At 30.7% G+C, this 18,667-nt stretch overlaps 1 protein-coding gene across 2 annotated transcripts in view; it reads left to right on the top strand.

The window, feature by feature from the left end:
- Nucleotides 1-18,257, top strand: part of ed (hemicentin protein echinoid) — a 432,072-nt gene extending 413,815 nt beyond the window's left edge. For both annotated transcript variants that reach the window (XM_075295915.1, XM_075295916.1), the window contains exon 9: nt 17,207-18,257. In XM_075295915.1, coding sequence (XP_075152030.1) covers nt 17,207-17,388 — 182 coding nt within the window. In that variant the 3' untranslated portion in view covers nt 17,389-18,257. The remainder of the gene's footprint in view (nt 1-17,206) is intronic.
- The last annotated feature ends 410 nt before the right edge of the window (nt 18,258-18,667 follow it).

Here is an 18,667-nt window from a genome sequence, read left to right as displayed (position 1 = left end):
TATAGTCAGTAACAGGGCTTGATATAAACGAAATTGACTGATTTTTGGATAAAATATTATTTTTTATTGCAAAAATAAAAATTTTTTAATAAAAACCTGTTTTTGTACAAAACTTTAAAATTTGGAAGGAATTCAAAAACTAACAAAAGAAGAATGTGGAGTCGAGTATAAACATTTATACATAATTTTATAATATAAACATAAATTTATTTAGGAGTGAACAGTTTTTTACTAGCATTTAACACCATCGCTCTAAAATTCCTTTTATTTTTCTTTAATAATTCATTTTAAAGAAAATAAACTTTTTAAATTGTTTTAGCTGTAAAACTAGAACTTAATGCCCGCTTTTATATTTGATGGTGTCCGTCAACTCCTCGTGGACTACTTTTTAATAAAGAGGAACTAAAGTTTGTTTTTTTACATTTTACTGTGTAATTTTTCACTATTTCCTCCTTATTTTATTTTACTGTCCCAACTCTAAAAAGAGTATAGTGCCCTTTCGTTATTTTTATGAAGACCCCTGATTTATTTTAACGAAAAATTGTGCCCATAATGCCAAAATGATAAACAAAACACATGTTCACACATGCATAAAATGCTGCTCTCAAGGCGAAAACATATGCAGTTTGTTTTTCAAATGTCTATTCTCTTGGTTCCGAATGTCTATTCTCTTTATTCAAATTAAATAATATTTAGACTTAAGCATATCAAATATTTAGCCTTATCATAAAACAGTTTTCCGAAACAACATACAAGCGGTTTCACAGAAATTGTTCTTTTTTCATTCTCTCGCTTTGTTCTGTTGATATCTTTCGTCAACCCTCCCGGTTTCCATCTCTATTTCTTTCTCTATACTCTCTTTTTGTCGCTCTCTGAATAAAATATCACAACATATATATGTTTACTCGAAATTTGTTAATTTATATATGTTTACATTCACACATATTATTTTTATGAAACATTCATGCCCCAAACATAATATATTCTAACATATTAACATAGAGGTCCCAAACATTTAGTGTTAGTTTAGGAACATTACATGTTCGCACTTAAATATATTGTGGTTTAAAATCGTGTCCGAAACACTTTTTGTTTATATCGGAGCATATGAAAAACATATTTTTCTAACAGTGTATATTAACTTCAAACATTTGAGAGGACGTTTACCACCTGTCTTTTTTTCTGTTCAAACCATCTCGAAACTCATATCAATTGACCTTCTCTATGTTAGGTTATAGTGGAAACCTGTTACTCCAGTCTTACATTCAGCCCATTGTAATACTTTCTTATCAATGGGTCCTGTCCGATTTTTTAGCAATATAATATAGAATCTTTACGCAGCTCAACAAATCTGTTATTTATTCCCGCTATAAAATATTTATCTTAAATACGGGTGTCCATATTTGGAAGACACCAAAGTGTGCTTTCATATCGGTTGATTAAAGTAAACCGAACAGATTAAAGTGTATCCGGATTTTTTTCTAGTTTAAAACTAAGCAATATCGTTGTTTACATCGATTTATACACTGGACTTATGTCCTTTGCATCAATGAATAACTACGATTTAAAATGTGTATGTGTGTGTGTGTGTTTGTGAATGTACCTATGTATATGTTGTATGTTTGTTGGCCATGCTTATTTGGCAAATATTGCGTTATCTTTTTATAAAGTTTATGATTCTCCAGCCACATGAGTTCGGTTTGCATTGCACATTCTACACAGCTAAATACATACACGATTGTCGTTGTATTTCTACTATAATTCCCCGAGATTTGTTTGCAATATCCTGCTCCAGAGATCGAGTATTTGGTTTTGGATATCCTAAACTCTCATTGGCAACCACTTCATCGTTTGTTGAATATGAATTCCAAAACAAAAAAAGCTTTTGAGTGCATACAATAAAATGAACAAAACGGAATCATAAAACTCGTTTTGCAGTCATTGCCTTTGTAAACAAAAAAAAAATAAAGTTAATATGTCGGTTGACCATTTTTGGGATTGTTTACCATTTTGGCCTTTTATAAAAGAAACGAACAAAAAAAAAACAACAAACGAGATATCCCAAGATAACATTGCCAACAAGCAAACACAAATATAACTTCAATAAAAAGGGAACCTCTGCAGTTCATTGTATTGTTGTTTTTTTTTTTACTTTTGAATCTCCCAACAGTTAAGGATATTTGTTTAATTTTTTCAAAACAAAAACATTACACCTTTTTGGATATTTCTTGTTTCCCACGAACTCTGGTAAATATTTGAAATTGTACTTTGGGCTTATATTAATCTCTTGATGATAATTTACTAATTAAATCTAAAGAGAATTTGAGAAAGCGGCAAAAACATGTTTGGACATGGTAGCCGCATCCATTTAATGCCTATATAAAACATGTAATTGTCGCGAAACCCATATATTTTGTCTTTGTAAAAATAATTTTCGAGCGGAGAAAAATATATGTTGGCAATAAGCATTTAAATGGTTCTCAGATGCCGCAAATATGTTATATTATTTGAGACCATTATATGGTCGGGAAAATCATGTACCTGACCATTCAGTTTTTTTACTTTTTTTGCAGAGAGAAAATAATTTTATAAAAACATTGAGCAGGTACACACGATTTTCAATTTGCGCGTCAATCGTGTGTTGATTGTTTCTTGGAATGGACAGAGAATACGGAATTACTGTGTTTTGTGTCTATTTATTCGGAAGAAGGTCAATTTTATTTTTCTTAGAACCATGTTCACTGAGCCAGCATGGTTGCAGGTGAAAATGTTACATGGTTGCCGCAAAAATAGCTCCTATCATATTATTTTGCTCTTCGAATATGATTGTGACAATCATGTTTCTTCTCTGCGTGAAGATTTAAATATATGTATCTTTTTTTATGTCAGGCGATATTATCTTTAATTGGTATAAGTAAATACCTTGCAGATTGATAAAGTGACAAGATACAAACAACAAAACATTATTTTAATTATTTTAAATCCTTTTTTAAATGCATCACGTTCAGTTCGTCCTCAAATCCTAGCAACTTTCATTTTATTATCTTGTTCTAAACATTAAAATTGGAATGAGATGAGATGATCGACGTGCTGCTGAAAAAACGCGCGCGCGATTTTTTTCATCTACCCATCAGCAGCACGTCGATCATCTCATCTTGTTCCAATTTTCAGTTTAAAATACATAATTTTCAATTCGGCATTTGTCTGCTTTGTTCAAAAAAAAAATAATTTTCCGAATTTTCATGTTTCAATATATAAATTCAAATGTTTAAATCCACCTATTTAACGAGCGAAATAGGTCTTCGTAGTGCCACTTTAGCCGCTTTTCCATTTCTGTCGTACGCTGAGAAGAAAAATTGTCAAAAATTCTGATCCAGCCTAAAACAATTAAAACAAACGATGAATCCAATATATGCTAGTTTTACCTCTTCTTCCAGCATATGAAACAAAAGCAGGATTCGATATTTGTCAATAAGAGGCATATCTATCTATTAAATATTTTAAAAAAATTAATGGATAGAGGAAGTAATCATATGAAGCTTTTGAAATATTTAAAAAAATATATTTTGTTATTTTAAAATATTCTTCATATCCAATTATATTCAAACGGTCATAACACCCACATTTTTTTAAGGGGCTTATGACCGCGAAGAGGGAGGACATAAAGCCCAAACTAGAATTGGGTTTTGTGACCGCCCCAAAGGAGGTCACAACGCCCAAAAATCATTTTGGGCGATATGTCCGTTGATGGATATGTCCGGTCGCCAAATAAGTACATAAAAGCAATTTACTTCTTATGCCGTTGTATAAGAAAATTTCGTATTTGCAAGTTGAAGTTGGAATTTGTAAGTTGGAATTTGAAGTTGGAATTGGTAAAAATATCTTTAGCGTTATATGAAGCTCAAAATTCTTCGTTCAAATATTTTAAGAAATTTTGAACTACTTTGTGCGAAAGTAAAATTTATTCTCTTTATAGTTCTAAAGGGTGATTCTTTTGAGGTTAGGATTTTCATGCATTAGTATTTGACAAATCACGTGGGATTTCAGACATGGTGTCAAAGAGAAAGATGCTCAGTATGCTTTGACATTTCATCATGAATAGACTTACTAACTAGCAACGCTTGCAAATCATTGAATTTTATTACCAAAATCAGTGGCAGAAAATCCGCTTTTTTATCGACAAATTTTGTTCAGCGATGAGGCTCATTTCTGGTTGAATGGCTACGTAAATAAGCAAAATTGCCGCATTTGGAGTGAAGAGCAACCAGAAGCCGTTCAAGAACTGCCCATGCATCCCGAAAAATGCACTGTTTGGTGTGGTTTGTACGCTGGTGGAATCATTGGACCGTATTTTTTCAAAGATGCTGTTGGACGCAACGTTACGGTGAATGGCGATCGCTATCGTTCGATGCTAACAAACTTTTTGTTGCCAAAAATGGAAGAACTGAACTTGGTTGACATGTGGTTTCAACAAGATGGCGCTACATGCCACACAGCTCGCGATTCTATGGCCATTTTGAGGGAAAACTTCGGAGAACAATTCATCTCAAGAAATGGACCGGTAAGTTGGCCACCAAGATCATGCGATTTGACGCCTTTAGACTATTTTTTGTGGGGCTACGTCAAGTCTAAAGTCAACAGAAATAAGCCAGCAACTATTCCAGCTTTGGAAGACAACATTTCCGAAGAAATTCGGGCTATTCCGGCCGAAATGCTCGAAAAAGTTGCACAAAATTGGACTTTCCGAATGGACCACCTAAGACGCAGCCGCGGTCAACATTTAAATGAAATTATCTTCAAAAAGTAAATGTCATGGACCAATCTAACGTTTCAAATAAAGAACCGATGAGATTTTGCAAATTTTATGCGTTTTTTTTTTAAAAAAAGTTATCAAGCTCTTAACAAATCACCCTTTATTTACTAAAATAAACCAAATTTTCATAAAGTATATATATATATATATATATATATATATATATATATATATATATATATATATATATATATATATATATATATATATATATATATATATATATATATATATATATATATATATATATATATATATATATATATAGCTTTCATTAGCTAAAGTTAAATTGGCTTAAGTGTCCCCTTTTTATGAGAGTATTTAATGTATGCTACAATATTCGTTTCATCGCTCTGAAAATCCGTATTTCAATTCATTTCAATACCTTGGGCAATTTCCATACAATTTTATATCATTTTTAACTAAAAATTTGTCTGACTTCAGTTATATTTTTGCAGTTTTCGTTTTGAAAATTGAAGCAATTATTATTAAAGGAAGCCAAACTACGCAAAATAAAATTATAATGGCCCATTCACCTAATTTATATAAAGTGGCCAACAACACGAGAATTTTCATGACTATAAAAATGTATATATGTATATTGAAAAATTTCTTTGTACCCAATTTTGATTGTATTTTTATGTTTGTATACAAAAACAATAATAGTTAAATACAGAGAAGTTTTGACAAAAGCTCACTTTAATTGAATTTATTCTATAAAAATGAAAATGTTCATATCCAATTAGACAATGTATTCAAATTGAAAATAAATACACAAAAGATAGGGATTAAATATTTGGCCACGTATATTTTCATTTCGAAAAGGTTACTAAAATTGCATTGCATTTTTAAATACACGGAAGAGATATGAAAAAAACATTTAGTCATCGAAACAATGAGTACTCCTATGGTATTTATGATATTTCTGGATATCTCATATCGCAAGTCCTACTTGAATAGTAAATGGCTAATTGAAAACACATTCAATTAGGTGAACACTTACTCACACACTTATTGAACATTTTTTTTGTTGCCTTTAGCTCTGATTATTTTCTATAATGACGAATGTGTGGCAAAACAGTAATGTGTATATTTTCAATTGATTCTATGTGCTGGAAATCTACTAGAGACCAAATAGGTAGATTTAAATGAATAACACTTTGGTATATACGTACCTTGGACTGATACAAAATGTTTCAGTATACGGAAAAGATGAGAAAAATATTTAAATTTACGTAGTTGACTCACAGAAAATATGAGAGTAGAGGTATTTGATATTTAGTAACATACACTTAGAACAACATTTACTGACAAATAAAGACAATTCTAAAATTGGTCCATTGTTATGGCGAAATGAAGGCAAATTTCCTTATTTTTTTATTGATCCAACTTAGAACTGAAATTTCAAATACCAACACCAAAAAAAAATATTTTTCCTCCCAAACGAACAAAGATAGATTTGCTCTTCGCTGTAAGGAATTTAATTGGGAAGAAAAGTATATACTTTTTGCTATAATCGTTTATTCTTTTATAGGGTGTAAAAACAATTTCATATGACTAACCCAAAGAGAAAAGTCTTTTCTCGTTAATTGCATTTTCCATCAAATCTTTCTCACTTCCACGAGTTTTTTTTAGTTCTTAGCACCTTTTTCTGTAATACAAACCATGTAGAAGAAATGATTAGATTTTATAATTTGTTTACCTTTCGCCTGGACGGAAAATAGAACCGCGGACAGTTTGTAATCCAACACTGGGCTACTAGGTGTCATTGTCATCAACAGGCAATTTTCGCTAAAGCCATCAACGCACAAGCAACGCAAAAAGTCACACAGTTATATTTATATAGTATAGCATTTTCGGCGCTCACGAGCCAATTAAAGAATCTTTATTTAACAGAAACATACATTTAGTGGGGCACCGTGGCGCAATGGTTAGTATGCCCGCCTTGCATACCAAGGGTCGTGGGTTCAATCCCTGCTTCGACTGAACACCAAAACGTTTTTTTTACATATATTCCAAATATGTTCGGAATATTCCGAAAGGATGTTCGACATCACACTACAATATTAAATTTTTACTATGAAACTTCAAAATGTGTCTTATTAATGACTTAAGGTCAGAAAAGAACAGTGCTTGATATAAACGAAATGGACTGTGTTTTTAATTCAAAAATTATTTTCTTTACTGCGAAAATAAATTTTGTAACCAAAACATTTTTTTTTTTGGATAAAAGTTTAAAATTTTCGAAAAAGCCAAAAAACTTTAACAAAAGAAAAACGTTTCCGGTACACGTTTTCCAAACTTTGTTTCTCTTTGCGTGTATACGAGTCCCTTGGACGTATCAACATAACGCCAATGCATTTATCTTATAGCTAAAATTTTATAGGATTCCAACTCTGTATAATATAATGTACAAGATCATTTCGATGACTTTCGTTCCACCCTAGTTTATCAGCCAAGATTCAAACTCATCCTCCCCTTGATAAATGCATCAGAAAAAGAATTAAATAAAGTCTGTAATGTGTTATATGCATTGGACAAACATTGAATCGCCATGCTGAATTTTCAATCAGATAACAGGATACGGAAATTGACAATTTCCATTCGCTCTATAGGCCAGAACATGCTCGCATCACATTCTGACAATGTATTTATAGATGTGGGAGTGCTATCATCACGATGCCACTTACAACTACGTGCGCAAAATGTACTCGCAATGTGAAAAGTGAATGCATAGGAATACGCGTACACATACGTTTACCCTGCAAACATTTTCTATTGAGAAGAAGAAAAATGATTTACAGGTCACCACACTTCTGCAATATTTGATATTTTTAAAATAATTTTAATACGAAAAGTAACCACATTGATGTAGATTAAAGAAACCCCCTTCGTTCCCTTTTGTTAAGTCCTTATAGTTGTTCTCCAACATATTACGACTAATGCTTCCGTAAATGTTTGCAGGGATAATAATCACAATGACGCTTGCTACTGCCTATATGTAAATCCGTGGCTCTGACATCAAAATAAAACGAAAAAAGCAATGAGTGATAAAGCTATTAAATATAAGAACACAATTCGAAACTTTATTTAATGTATTTGTGGTTGCATTTTTTCCTATACTACCCTTTCCAGTAATACCCCCGAAATTTCCCGTTAATTTGTAGGTGATGACATGGAAGTAGCCAATGTTTTATATGAAGCCATACTTTTCCCACGTATCCCCGTTTTATTTGTTTCGATGCGTGTGTGCTAGTGAATCACTTCTTTTTTTATTTAAACACTATGTGGTTTAAAAACAAATACATGTGCAAATACGAGTACGTAAGGGATAAGGAATAAATATATATATATAATATGTACAATGAAATTTAAATTAATGAACATTATTGACGAAAAGGTATAGAGGGACAAACAAATAATTACTTAAGTTAATTTATGGGAAAAATATAAAACATTTTTTAATCGATTCATTTGGAAGATATATATTTGTTGATATACTGGATACTCTTCGTCTTGCATATGTTGAATATATGCCTATCTCCATCGCATTAATTGATACTGATATTGCCAATAAATCACCATGAGTTTTTATAGCAAACACTTTATGCACTATGGATTGAAAGGCTTGTAACTTTAGAATTCAAATACATTAGAATTTGTCTTTAAAGAAGTTTCTTTAAGATCATCTTGATAATTGCTATCGTAGTCAGAAATGCGGATTTATAAACTTCAATGATAGCACCATGGAAAATTATTCTAATATAATTTGATTTAATGTAAATTAATTTTATTTAATTGCATTGAATGTAATACAGTTTAATTAGTTTTATTTTTTTTCTATTTAATTTACATAAATAAAAAATACTGTTGTTAAAATTTCGTTAATATAGTTATTTTATTTTAACTTATTTTAATATTTAGGTTAGGTTAGGTTTATTGTTTTTATTTATCATGAAAGGCGTACAATCTGTATATAATAACCAAGCAAAAAAAATTGGAAATTCTTCCTATGCCATTATTTTAATGTACATTCAAAAATGCTCCTCTAGAAATGGATTATTTCACTTCAGAAGAAGTTCTTGTTATGGAATTTCCCATAACAAGCCCACACGCAAAAAAATAATTCTTTCCTCCCAAACGAAATTTTAGACAAATAAAGTTCGTTTCTCATTTGCTTTTCATTTAAGGAACTTTATTGGAAGTAAAGTATATACTTTTTGTGATAATTGTTTATTCTTTTCCAGGATGTAAAAACTATTTCATAAAGACTAACTTAAAAAAAAAACAATCTTTTCTGGCTAACTGCATTTTCCTTCACATCTTTCTCACTTCCACAAGGTGTTTTAGTTCTTATCACCTTTTTCTGTAATACAAACAATGTAGAAGAAATTATTCGAGTTTATAATTTTTTTTAAATTTTACATTTCGCCTGGACGGAGAATCGAACCGGGGACCATGTAATTTGTAAGCCAACACTCTATCCACTGAGCTATGTAGCTGTTAATGTCATCAATAGACAATTAATAAGTTATATTTATATAGCATAGCTTGCGGCGCCCACGAGCCGATTGAACAAACTTTATTTAACAGAAACATACATTTAGTTGGGCACCGTGGAGCAGTGGTTGGCACGTCAGCCTTGCATGCCATGGGTCGTGGGTTCGATTCCTGCTTCGACCGAACACTAAAAAGTTTTTGTTTACATATATTCCAGATATGTTCGGAAGACTCCGAAAAGATGTTCAACATTACATAATACTATATTAAATTTTTACTATGAACTGTAAAATGTGTATCATTAAAAACTTAAAGTCAAGTTCAAAAATAATTTCTTTAATTGAAAAAAATAAAAATTTTGTAACAAACGAATTTTTTTGGTGACAAAAGTTTAAAATTTTCGAAGCAATTCAAAAAACTCTAACAAAAGAAAAACGTTTTTGGTACACGTTTTTCAAAGGTTTGCGTGCATGTAAAATTCATTGCTTCTGAGACAATTCTGCATCACTTCCGGATCCAAAAAGAACATATTTATTGCTTTTGGGATACGTTTTATTTTGCTGGGAAGTGATTCTCATAGAGACCGATATCTCCATAACTGATGGAATATTTTCCAACTGCCCATGTGCTCAATAAATAAAACCCACTGTGCCTCTCTTGAGACATATACATAAATATGTACATAGAACTAGGATAACGATTGAATACTTACCAATGTAATTGCTTAGATCGTTCGGTTGGAAAGCAAACAAAACATCCGTATTTCAATTACCAGTGGTCAGGACAAGTATACGGACAGAAACACAGTATCGCAATTCAACTTACGCACGCCAAAGGAGGTATTTACTTAATTTTTTATCTCTGGTAAATGGAAGATGTATGGACCAATACGGGTAATTGATGATGGTAGTCTCTTTGCAACATTTATGCGTCAATGAATAACGAATGAATGCCCTATTGGTCCATGGATATATGATAGTCACAAGCTGCAGTGTTGGATTACACACAACCACACACACTCACATATACACGGACAATCGCTTATACCATCGCAAGTAAGGATAATTACTAGAGAAGACCATTGCAAGGCAGACACATAGTCAGACAGATAAAACTGATGACTAGACGATTGTGGTTGCAGGGAAAGTTTGTATGTCTGAGGTGAATACATTATAGGTCCACATGGGCCTGCATTCTGTATGATTGTAGAACTGAGTTGATATCTTTTGTGTCCCTTACACTAAACCAAAACACTCTCAGGTCATCTACAATACAAAAGCAAGTGCTTTTCGAAGTCATTGCTTGAATTATTTAGTATCGAAAATTTTACATAGCCATAAGTAAGACCTATAATTAATGTGGTTGGTCTAAAACTTCGAGAGAAGGGGCATTTCAAAGATGATTAGGGACTGCACATAGAGTTTAGTCATATTGCACTTGACAACATAGTATGGCAGCATTGGTTAGCATTATCTTGGAGTATTGAATGAAATTTAGCAAGGCAGTTTTTAAAGTTCATTTAAACTTCCAGTTTAAATATGAGGGTTTGTGTTTTTTCTTTGCGTATATATGAATAAGACATATCTGTCAATTTTGAAAAATTTCTTGAAAATGTCAGGTTGCTTTGGGATAATTCTAGTTTTGCCGCCGGAAATGAATGTGGAAAAAGCTCAAGATAAAAGGAAACAGAGCAAGACGGACAAGTCAGAAGCATATCACCCTCTTATCATTTATTTATTCAAGACTTTTTGCCACACATGCCTATGAGCCTTTATCTATTTGGTTTTAATACTGCAGTTCAGCAAAATAGAGCCACTGGAAAGTAAATATGATGTGTGTTTATTCCTATCGGGAATTAAAGAAACAACTCTCATGAAAGTTGTCGTATACAATTTTGAATAAAGAAAATTCTTCTTTTCAAGAGAGTCTAGAACCAACATGGAATATTTATGAAATTTAAGTAAAGTAAATTTTCTATGATATTTCTTATGAAATATTATACAAAATTATAATAATAGTATTAAAAAAATAAAAAGTCTAAAGTTTGAGTAAACTTATGGTTACATTACTTTCTGTGAATTACATGTAGTACTTGGTACTCGCTACTACACTGGTAGAAAAAGTTTCGTTAATACGATGAATTTCTACGTTGTATTAACGAAATTCTTCATTAAAAGTCAGCCAACGTAGCATTTCGTTATAACAACGTAATTTTACGTTATATTTACGAAAAACTTTATGGAATACATTTCGTAGTATTAACGAATAATTACGTTGCTATTACGTAGCCTTTTCGTTGTATTAACGAATATTATTCGTTGTATGAATGAAATTTATTCGTTGTATCGGTGCAGCTTATACGTTGTATGAATGAAAATTATTCATTGTATGAATGAAAGGCGAACGTTGTATAAATGAACACAAACGTTATATTAATGAAACCCAACCAATTAGCGCATTTGAGTGTAGTAATTGGCAGTGTATTATTTTTTGTTAAGATCTTTGAAATATGGTTTATATACAGTAAGAAATAATATATAATGATAAATTAAGTAATATAATAAACATATATTGTGACTTTCACTTAAGAAAACAAGCCTCTTATTTCTAAGATCAAAAAATGATAATCGTATCACCGTGTTCATTTATCCAATTTTTGTGCAACCAAGGTTCATCACCGTAATTGTTCCGCCTTCTTCATCTGAAAGTTCACTTCCCCGGGGTATTTTCACTAAAGATTAAAAATGTACACTAAATTTCTTGCGAATATACAAAAAACACCAATTTAACTCACCTCACCCATCTATGTTTATTATTCACAACGAAACTGTAATGAGCGTGTGCACTCTTCAGCGAAAAGAACGTAAATGTTGTTAATGTTTGCCCATCAGACAAGTTTTCTGTTGAACTTTTTACCGTTTGTTTTTCAAGACGCACACGCACACATGTGCTTATTGCCATACTAAGATGTGTATGTACCAATTACATACACGCTAGAGAGAGTATGAAGAGATGTTTTAGAGAGAGAGTAAGGAGAGGCAGAAATACTCAAACTCCCATTCGTATTATTAATGAACATATTTCATTAATATGACGAAATATAACAATTTAAAATTTATTTTTTAACGAGCCATATCATTATATTAACGATCGATTTCGTTTTATAAATGAAATTTTCAATTCCAGTTTCAGAGTATATAAAACGACTGTTTAGTTTAAAAGTTTCCAAAATTTACTCTCTATGTGCAAATGATTATAATAATTTCATCTTGGAAAAATTTTTTATTCTAATTCTTGAAAAAATTACAAAGTTAATATTCGTAATATTAACGAAACGTGTTTCATTAATATAACGAAAACCCAAAACACAAAATTGTCTTTTAACGATTGATTTCGTTGTATTAACGATCACTTTCGTTCTTATAACGAAAAATTTCGTAATATTAACGAAAAATAATCAACGAAGCCCGTTCGTTAATAATACGAAACATTTTTCTACCAGTGTAGTTTAAGAGAGCCTAAACTAAGTGGGCTGCCACAATACCTAACCTAACCAATCATTATAAGTCGATGGCAATTTGAAACTTGTACTCGTCGAGGCTTAATTTTGTCTGTATATATTTTCCACATAAAACGTTCACAACATATACGCAATTTATACAATATTTAGAACAAATTTCTTAATAAAGTTCATATTTGCGTTAAAAATTGATTTCTTTAAACTTAAGACACTATGAAATTTACGTCCCTCCGTTAAAGTCGTATTGTGAGATATTATTTCGAATTGTATAAATTGCAATTGTATTGTGCGTAACAATGAATAGATAACTTATGTTTCTAGTTAAATAATTCTTTAAATTCTAATTTATTTCTTCTTGTATAATTATTAGAGGTGGTCGTTTAGAACATCAAACATTCAGAACCTATTTAGAACTACAAATCTTCTGTGTTCCTATCCTAATGAAATACAGTGTGTGGTTTATCATATCCCAATATGAATATGTTTGCATATATAGACATACATTGATGAATTTGACAGTGTTTGTGTTTGCCTTCATAGGCTCATGTGCTTGCGTTTGTTTGCCTGTGAAATCATTCTGGTAACAGGTGCTTTGTCGTTGAACCTTTGCTCAAAGTCATTGTATTCCTTACTTAAGACAAGAATGAAGGAACAAAAAAAAAAAAACAAACAAAAAAAACAATAATGTCACACTTCAAAAGAAAAGGAGGTAGGCGGGTGAGCAATTTAGATCCATATAGAATGAACTCACCTTATCTTAAATGAATTTCAAACAAGAAAATTTTACTAATGTAGGTTAGGTTAGGATCTCAAGGATTTGTATTCAAGCTAAAAAGAGAATATTACGAATGTGCTAAATATTATGGAAAATGAAATCGTTTAATATTGTTTCAATTATAAAACGTATGTAGATATAAAGAACTTTTAAGGTTTTTATATGTTATCTACTAAAGATTATAAAACTACTTGGTGAAATTATTTCAAGTACACTGCGACAAAAGTTTACTTGACTTCAATCAATGTGACATTTTCTGTTTTTGGTATTTATTGCGTGCCAACGATGGTGCTTCTTTGAAATAAAGAGTTTTTTGGGAACTATCTAGAGCTATTTAGGATACAGATACAGATCGAATTTTCGTTCTATTTTAGCGATCTATTAACAAAGGCATTCAGTCCAAATAAATGACAGTTAAAAAATTCCAATACTTCTTAAAAATCTTTTACTTGGGGATTTTGTATATTTTTTAAGCTTTTTTCAAAAGATTCCATATCTCAGTTAGATGAATAATTATTTATTTAATAGATAATTGTCTTTCATTAGTTTCAAAGAAATTTGTCTTGCTTCTTAAAGCGAAGATTATAAACATTCCTTTATTTATGATTTCTTTAAAAATTTTCCCTTGATTTTAGTATACGCAATTTGCACAATTAAATTGCATATCCTAAAATTTAGGTTGCGCAATCTTTTATATTAGTCCAATATCTTTTCAGAACCAAATATATTTGGAAAAAATTACTTTGGAACATGTAAATTGAATACACGCAAAGAAAAAAAACGTTTGGAAAACGTGTACCGAAAACGTTTTTCTTTTATTAGAGTTTTTTGAATTGCTTCGAAAATTTTAAACTTTTATCACCAAAAAAATTCGTTTGTTACAAAATTTTTATTTTTTCAATAAAAAAAAGTTATTTTTGAAACAACAACACAGTCCATTTCGTTTATATCAAACACTGTTCTTTTCTGACTTTAGGTCAAAATGTAATATACTACAATGTAATGTTGAACATTTTTTCGGAATCTTCCGAACATATCTGGAATATATGTAAAAAAATAAAAATAAAAAAACTTTGGTCGAAGCAGAGATCGAACCCACGACCCTTGGCATGCAAGTCGGACGTAGCAACCACTGCTCCACGGTGCCTAAATAAATGTTTGTTTCTGTTAAATAAACTTTGTTTATTCGGTCGTGGGCGCCGCAAGCTACGCTATATACATGTAACTTATATGGATATTTATCTATTGATGGCCATAACAGGTATATAGCTCAGTGGTTAGTGTGTTGGCTTACAAAGTGCATGGTCCACGGTTCGATTCTCCGTCCAGGCGAAAGGTAAAAAAATTTTAACAATTTATAAAATCATGTAATTTCTTGTACATTGTTGGTATTACAGGAAAAGGTGTTAAGAACTAAAAAACATCGTCGATGTGAGAAAGATGTGAGGGAAAATGCAATTAGCAAGAAAACAATGTTTTTTTTTGAGTTTGTCTTTATGAAATTGTTTTTACATCCTGGAAAAGAATAAACATTTATCACAAAAAGTATATACTTTTCTTCCAAATACACTTCCTTATAGCGAAAAGCAAATGAGAAACGAACTTTGTTTGTCTGAAATTTCGTTTGGGAGGAAAGAATTATTTTTTTGCGTGTATTTATACACTTTTTTATGATTCTGATATTCGAATGAAATTGCACACAAAGAATTTCTATCGCAATTCATGGCATTCGGTGCACTCTCTCATTAGATGTATTTATTAACTTTTCCCATCTTTAAAACTTTAAATTTAATTATTTAAATTTACAATTCAGTTGAGATTCAAAGTTAACGCTCTTTGTTAAAATTGTCAATACAAAATCGTTGTTGCGTAACATTGGTCAGTCTGTTTACGAACGACGAAACAAAACTAGGATTTCCATTTCATTTGGTCAGTATCAATGGCTTGCTTTCTGTGGCAGTTTGCTGTTGCATATCCGGTGCAATCCCATCTCTATTTGAAAAGCGTTGACAGCAAATGTAGCTTAAATCACAAAGCTTATCAAGCGTGTCATTACCTATATGTTACATATAATTTTACCCAAATTAGAGAGTATATGATGTCTGAGATTACCTCCGTAGACTCCATATTTACTTGATTGACTGAGTATGTAATTATTGTAAGACACCTTGCATCTTGTTTGTGACGACTGAAGGGCGGCTGAAGGGCTCAAAGCTATAAAAAATAATAGAAAATTTGCCTTGAAAACAAGCAAAACATGCGTTTGCTATTGAAGTGGACAATTTCGTGGAAATTACTATAGAATATTCGATAACATTTATCAGCAATTAATGAAAACATTATTTTTAAAACTATGTTCTTACATTTGACTAAATTGTGGTTGGGTTGTTTTTGCTATTTGTACACCCCTTATGCTTATCAGGGCTTTTATGAACTGAGGTTATGCCTTGACCCAAGGATTTATACAATCCCTTAGAAATGTTCATAGGAAAGGCAAAAATATAAAAAAAAAACACTAGCATTTCCATTATATACTAACAGAATAAAAAAATGGGTTTAATGGAATATAAACTCTTTCAAATTTATAAAATAAATAAAAAAAGAACTACTGCCAACAAACGTTAGACTAATTGATACGTTGCATTCTCTTTTCTCCTTTCTTCTTTTTTGATTGGTTTCATTTTGATTTCGAAATATTTTTATAATTTTAATAAAATTTTGTTGGGATGTGTGTTCCCTTTTTTTAAATGCTTTCTCAATATCAACAGCGGATATAATCCAGGATGTTACGCTCTAACAGAGCGCTGTTAATGTAAGTTTTCCGTAGTGCAACTGAAAAGAAAATACACATTATTATTGCTGATTTTTTAGGTTGTTTAATGCACCTACATAAACATACATTTAATAAATTATATATAATAATATTTAATTGCACAAAACACCAAATTATTTCCAAGTTCGTAATAGCAAACGAAAAATTACAAAATATTGTTTTTTAGCACAGGGCATAATTATTATACGAAATAATTTTCAAAAAAATATTATATTGAATTTTTGTGTAATCGAAGTTGGTATACGATAAATATATTCCATATCTCCACACCAAAAAAAAAATGTAAAATTGAGACAATGAATTGATTTATCGATATGCTAAAGTCTATTCATTGATACAATGAAAAATTTAGTCAATAATATTAGTATGTTCATACTAATAACGAAAATGTTCTTAATGTTTATGAAATTGTTTCCTTGGCTCAATTATAATTACAAAATTTCATTAATTTTACGAAAATGTTTTTATTGCGTTTATAATTTTATTTTTGTCTTGTTTAAGATTTTGCATCATATCTACAATCAGTAGAATTTAGTAAACTTAGTTTTTGTTTTGTTTCCAAAAATTCTCTTTACATCGTATGATAAAAGTCGAAAATCCCAAATATTTATGAGTAGCAACACTTTGTGATATATTTTATTAAGATTTTTATTATTTTTGTTTTTACTTGGATTTACTCCACACACACACACACACACATCAACCCATAAAAATAAAGCCATTTTAACGGAGGTAGATATTAATTGTTTCGTTTTTATATTTCAGATTCACCATACCACGACGTAAGCGGTTTGCCAAATCCATACAATATGGAGCATATGGAACAAGATGAAGTTATGTCGCCACAACAGCACATGTCTCTGAGTTACGATGATAGTTTCGAGGGTGAATACTCGTCCACACCAAATTCACGAAATCGTCGTGTTATACGTGAAATAATTGTATAAATTTTCATATACATACATATAGATACACCATCCCATACAAGCATAACGCATACAAACGCACCCATATACATGCATACCATTTTCGCATCCTTTCCATCCAGAGCTAAGCCACCAACCATAGATTTTCTCCTAGCCACAGAAAGGGAGATAGACAAAAACAAAGTAAACACCCCACTCCTTTCAGATGTTACGAAATGTTTTCTCAACAGAAAAAAAAACGAAATAATTGCTAAATGCAAAACTTAAGAATCTCAGAAAAACGAAAACTATCTTACAAATCTCCAGTACTAATCCCATTGCACTTAAATAACGCCCCTTTTGAAAAATGCGTTCTATGTTAAAAAATACTTTATCATTTTTTTTTATGAAAATGGACAAATATGTGCACTTATTGTTATGAATTTAGCTAAGTGAAAGTGAGATTCTACATACATTATCATATATGATAAAACGACCATATATGCGAATAAAAACCATCAAATATCATTTACATCATCTATGGCCAGCCTGAAAATGAGAGGTCAGCTAAGAGCAGAATCCTGAATATCAGAAGATAGAAAATATATTCGAAATCATCGCAACCATCATCGTCATCAAATATCACTGTCACCATCATTTAAGCAACTTCATCATGTTTCGATTACACACACGCCTTTTGTCTGCTGAGAAGAGGAGAAAACAAAAATATTTTTATAAAATTTTTTTATATGGATTTTGTTTTGTCCCATATGTTATCGAAATCATCTTTTTATACACATCTACCGATAAGTTCATGTAACGATATCAACGAAAATGAAAACAATTTTTTGAATGTTGCCATTTTTTAATTTAAAACAAAATAAATAAATTTACTTAATATATACACATTACTTTTTATAGTTGTATTGCTTTATATTAGTTTCTATTTTTTTTTTTTGTTAATATTAGTTAAGTTAATAGATTTTTTATTTTGATATTTCAATATTATTTTTATTATAATTCTTATTATTATTGCAAACATTATGTGTTTCTCATTATGTCGAAAATTAATTAGTTTCTATATTAATTTCATAAGCTAGAAAGAATATATCCAAGCCACCAACCACCTATGCCTGGAATGCCCAGTTATACAATATGATAATATTTTTGTTTTATATAGTTATAGAGGAAAGGTGCCCCATATATATTTTTCGTAGATTTAATTTTTATTTTGTGTATGTGTAATCAAGTGAAAATGGAAACCAGAAAAGCTGCCAGAGTATTTATACTTCGTATATTAATTGTGAATGAAGGCATAGGC

The sequence above is a fragment of the Haematobia irritans genome, chromosome 2, assembly GCF_050003625.1.
Source record: "Haematobia irritans isolate KBUSLIRL chromosome 2, ASM5000362v1, whole genome shotgun sequence".
Taxonomy (NCBI): Eukaryota; Metazoa; Arthropoda; class Insecta; order Diptera; family Muscidae; genus Haematobia; species Haematobia irritans.
The sequence above is the reverse complement of the archived record's forward strand: the minus strand, read 5'-3'. Positions and strand labels throughout refer to the sequence as shown.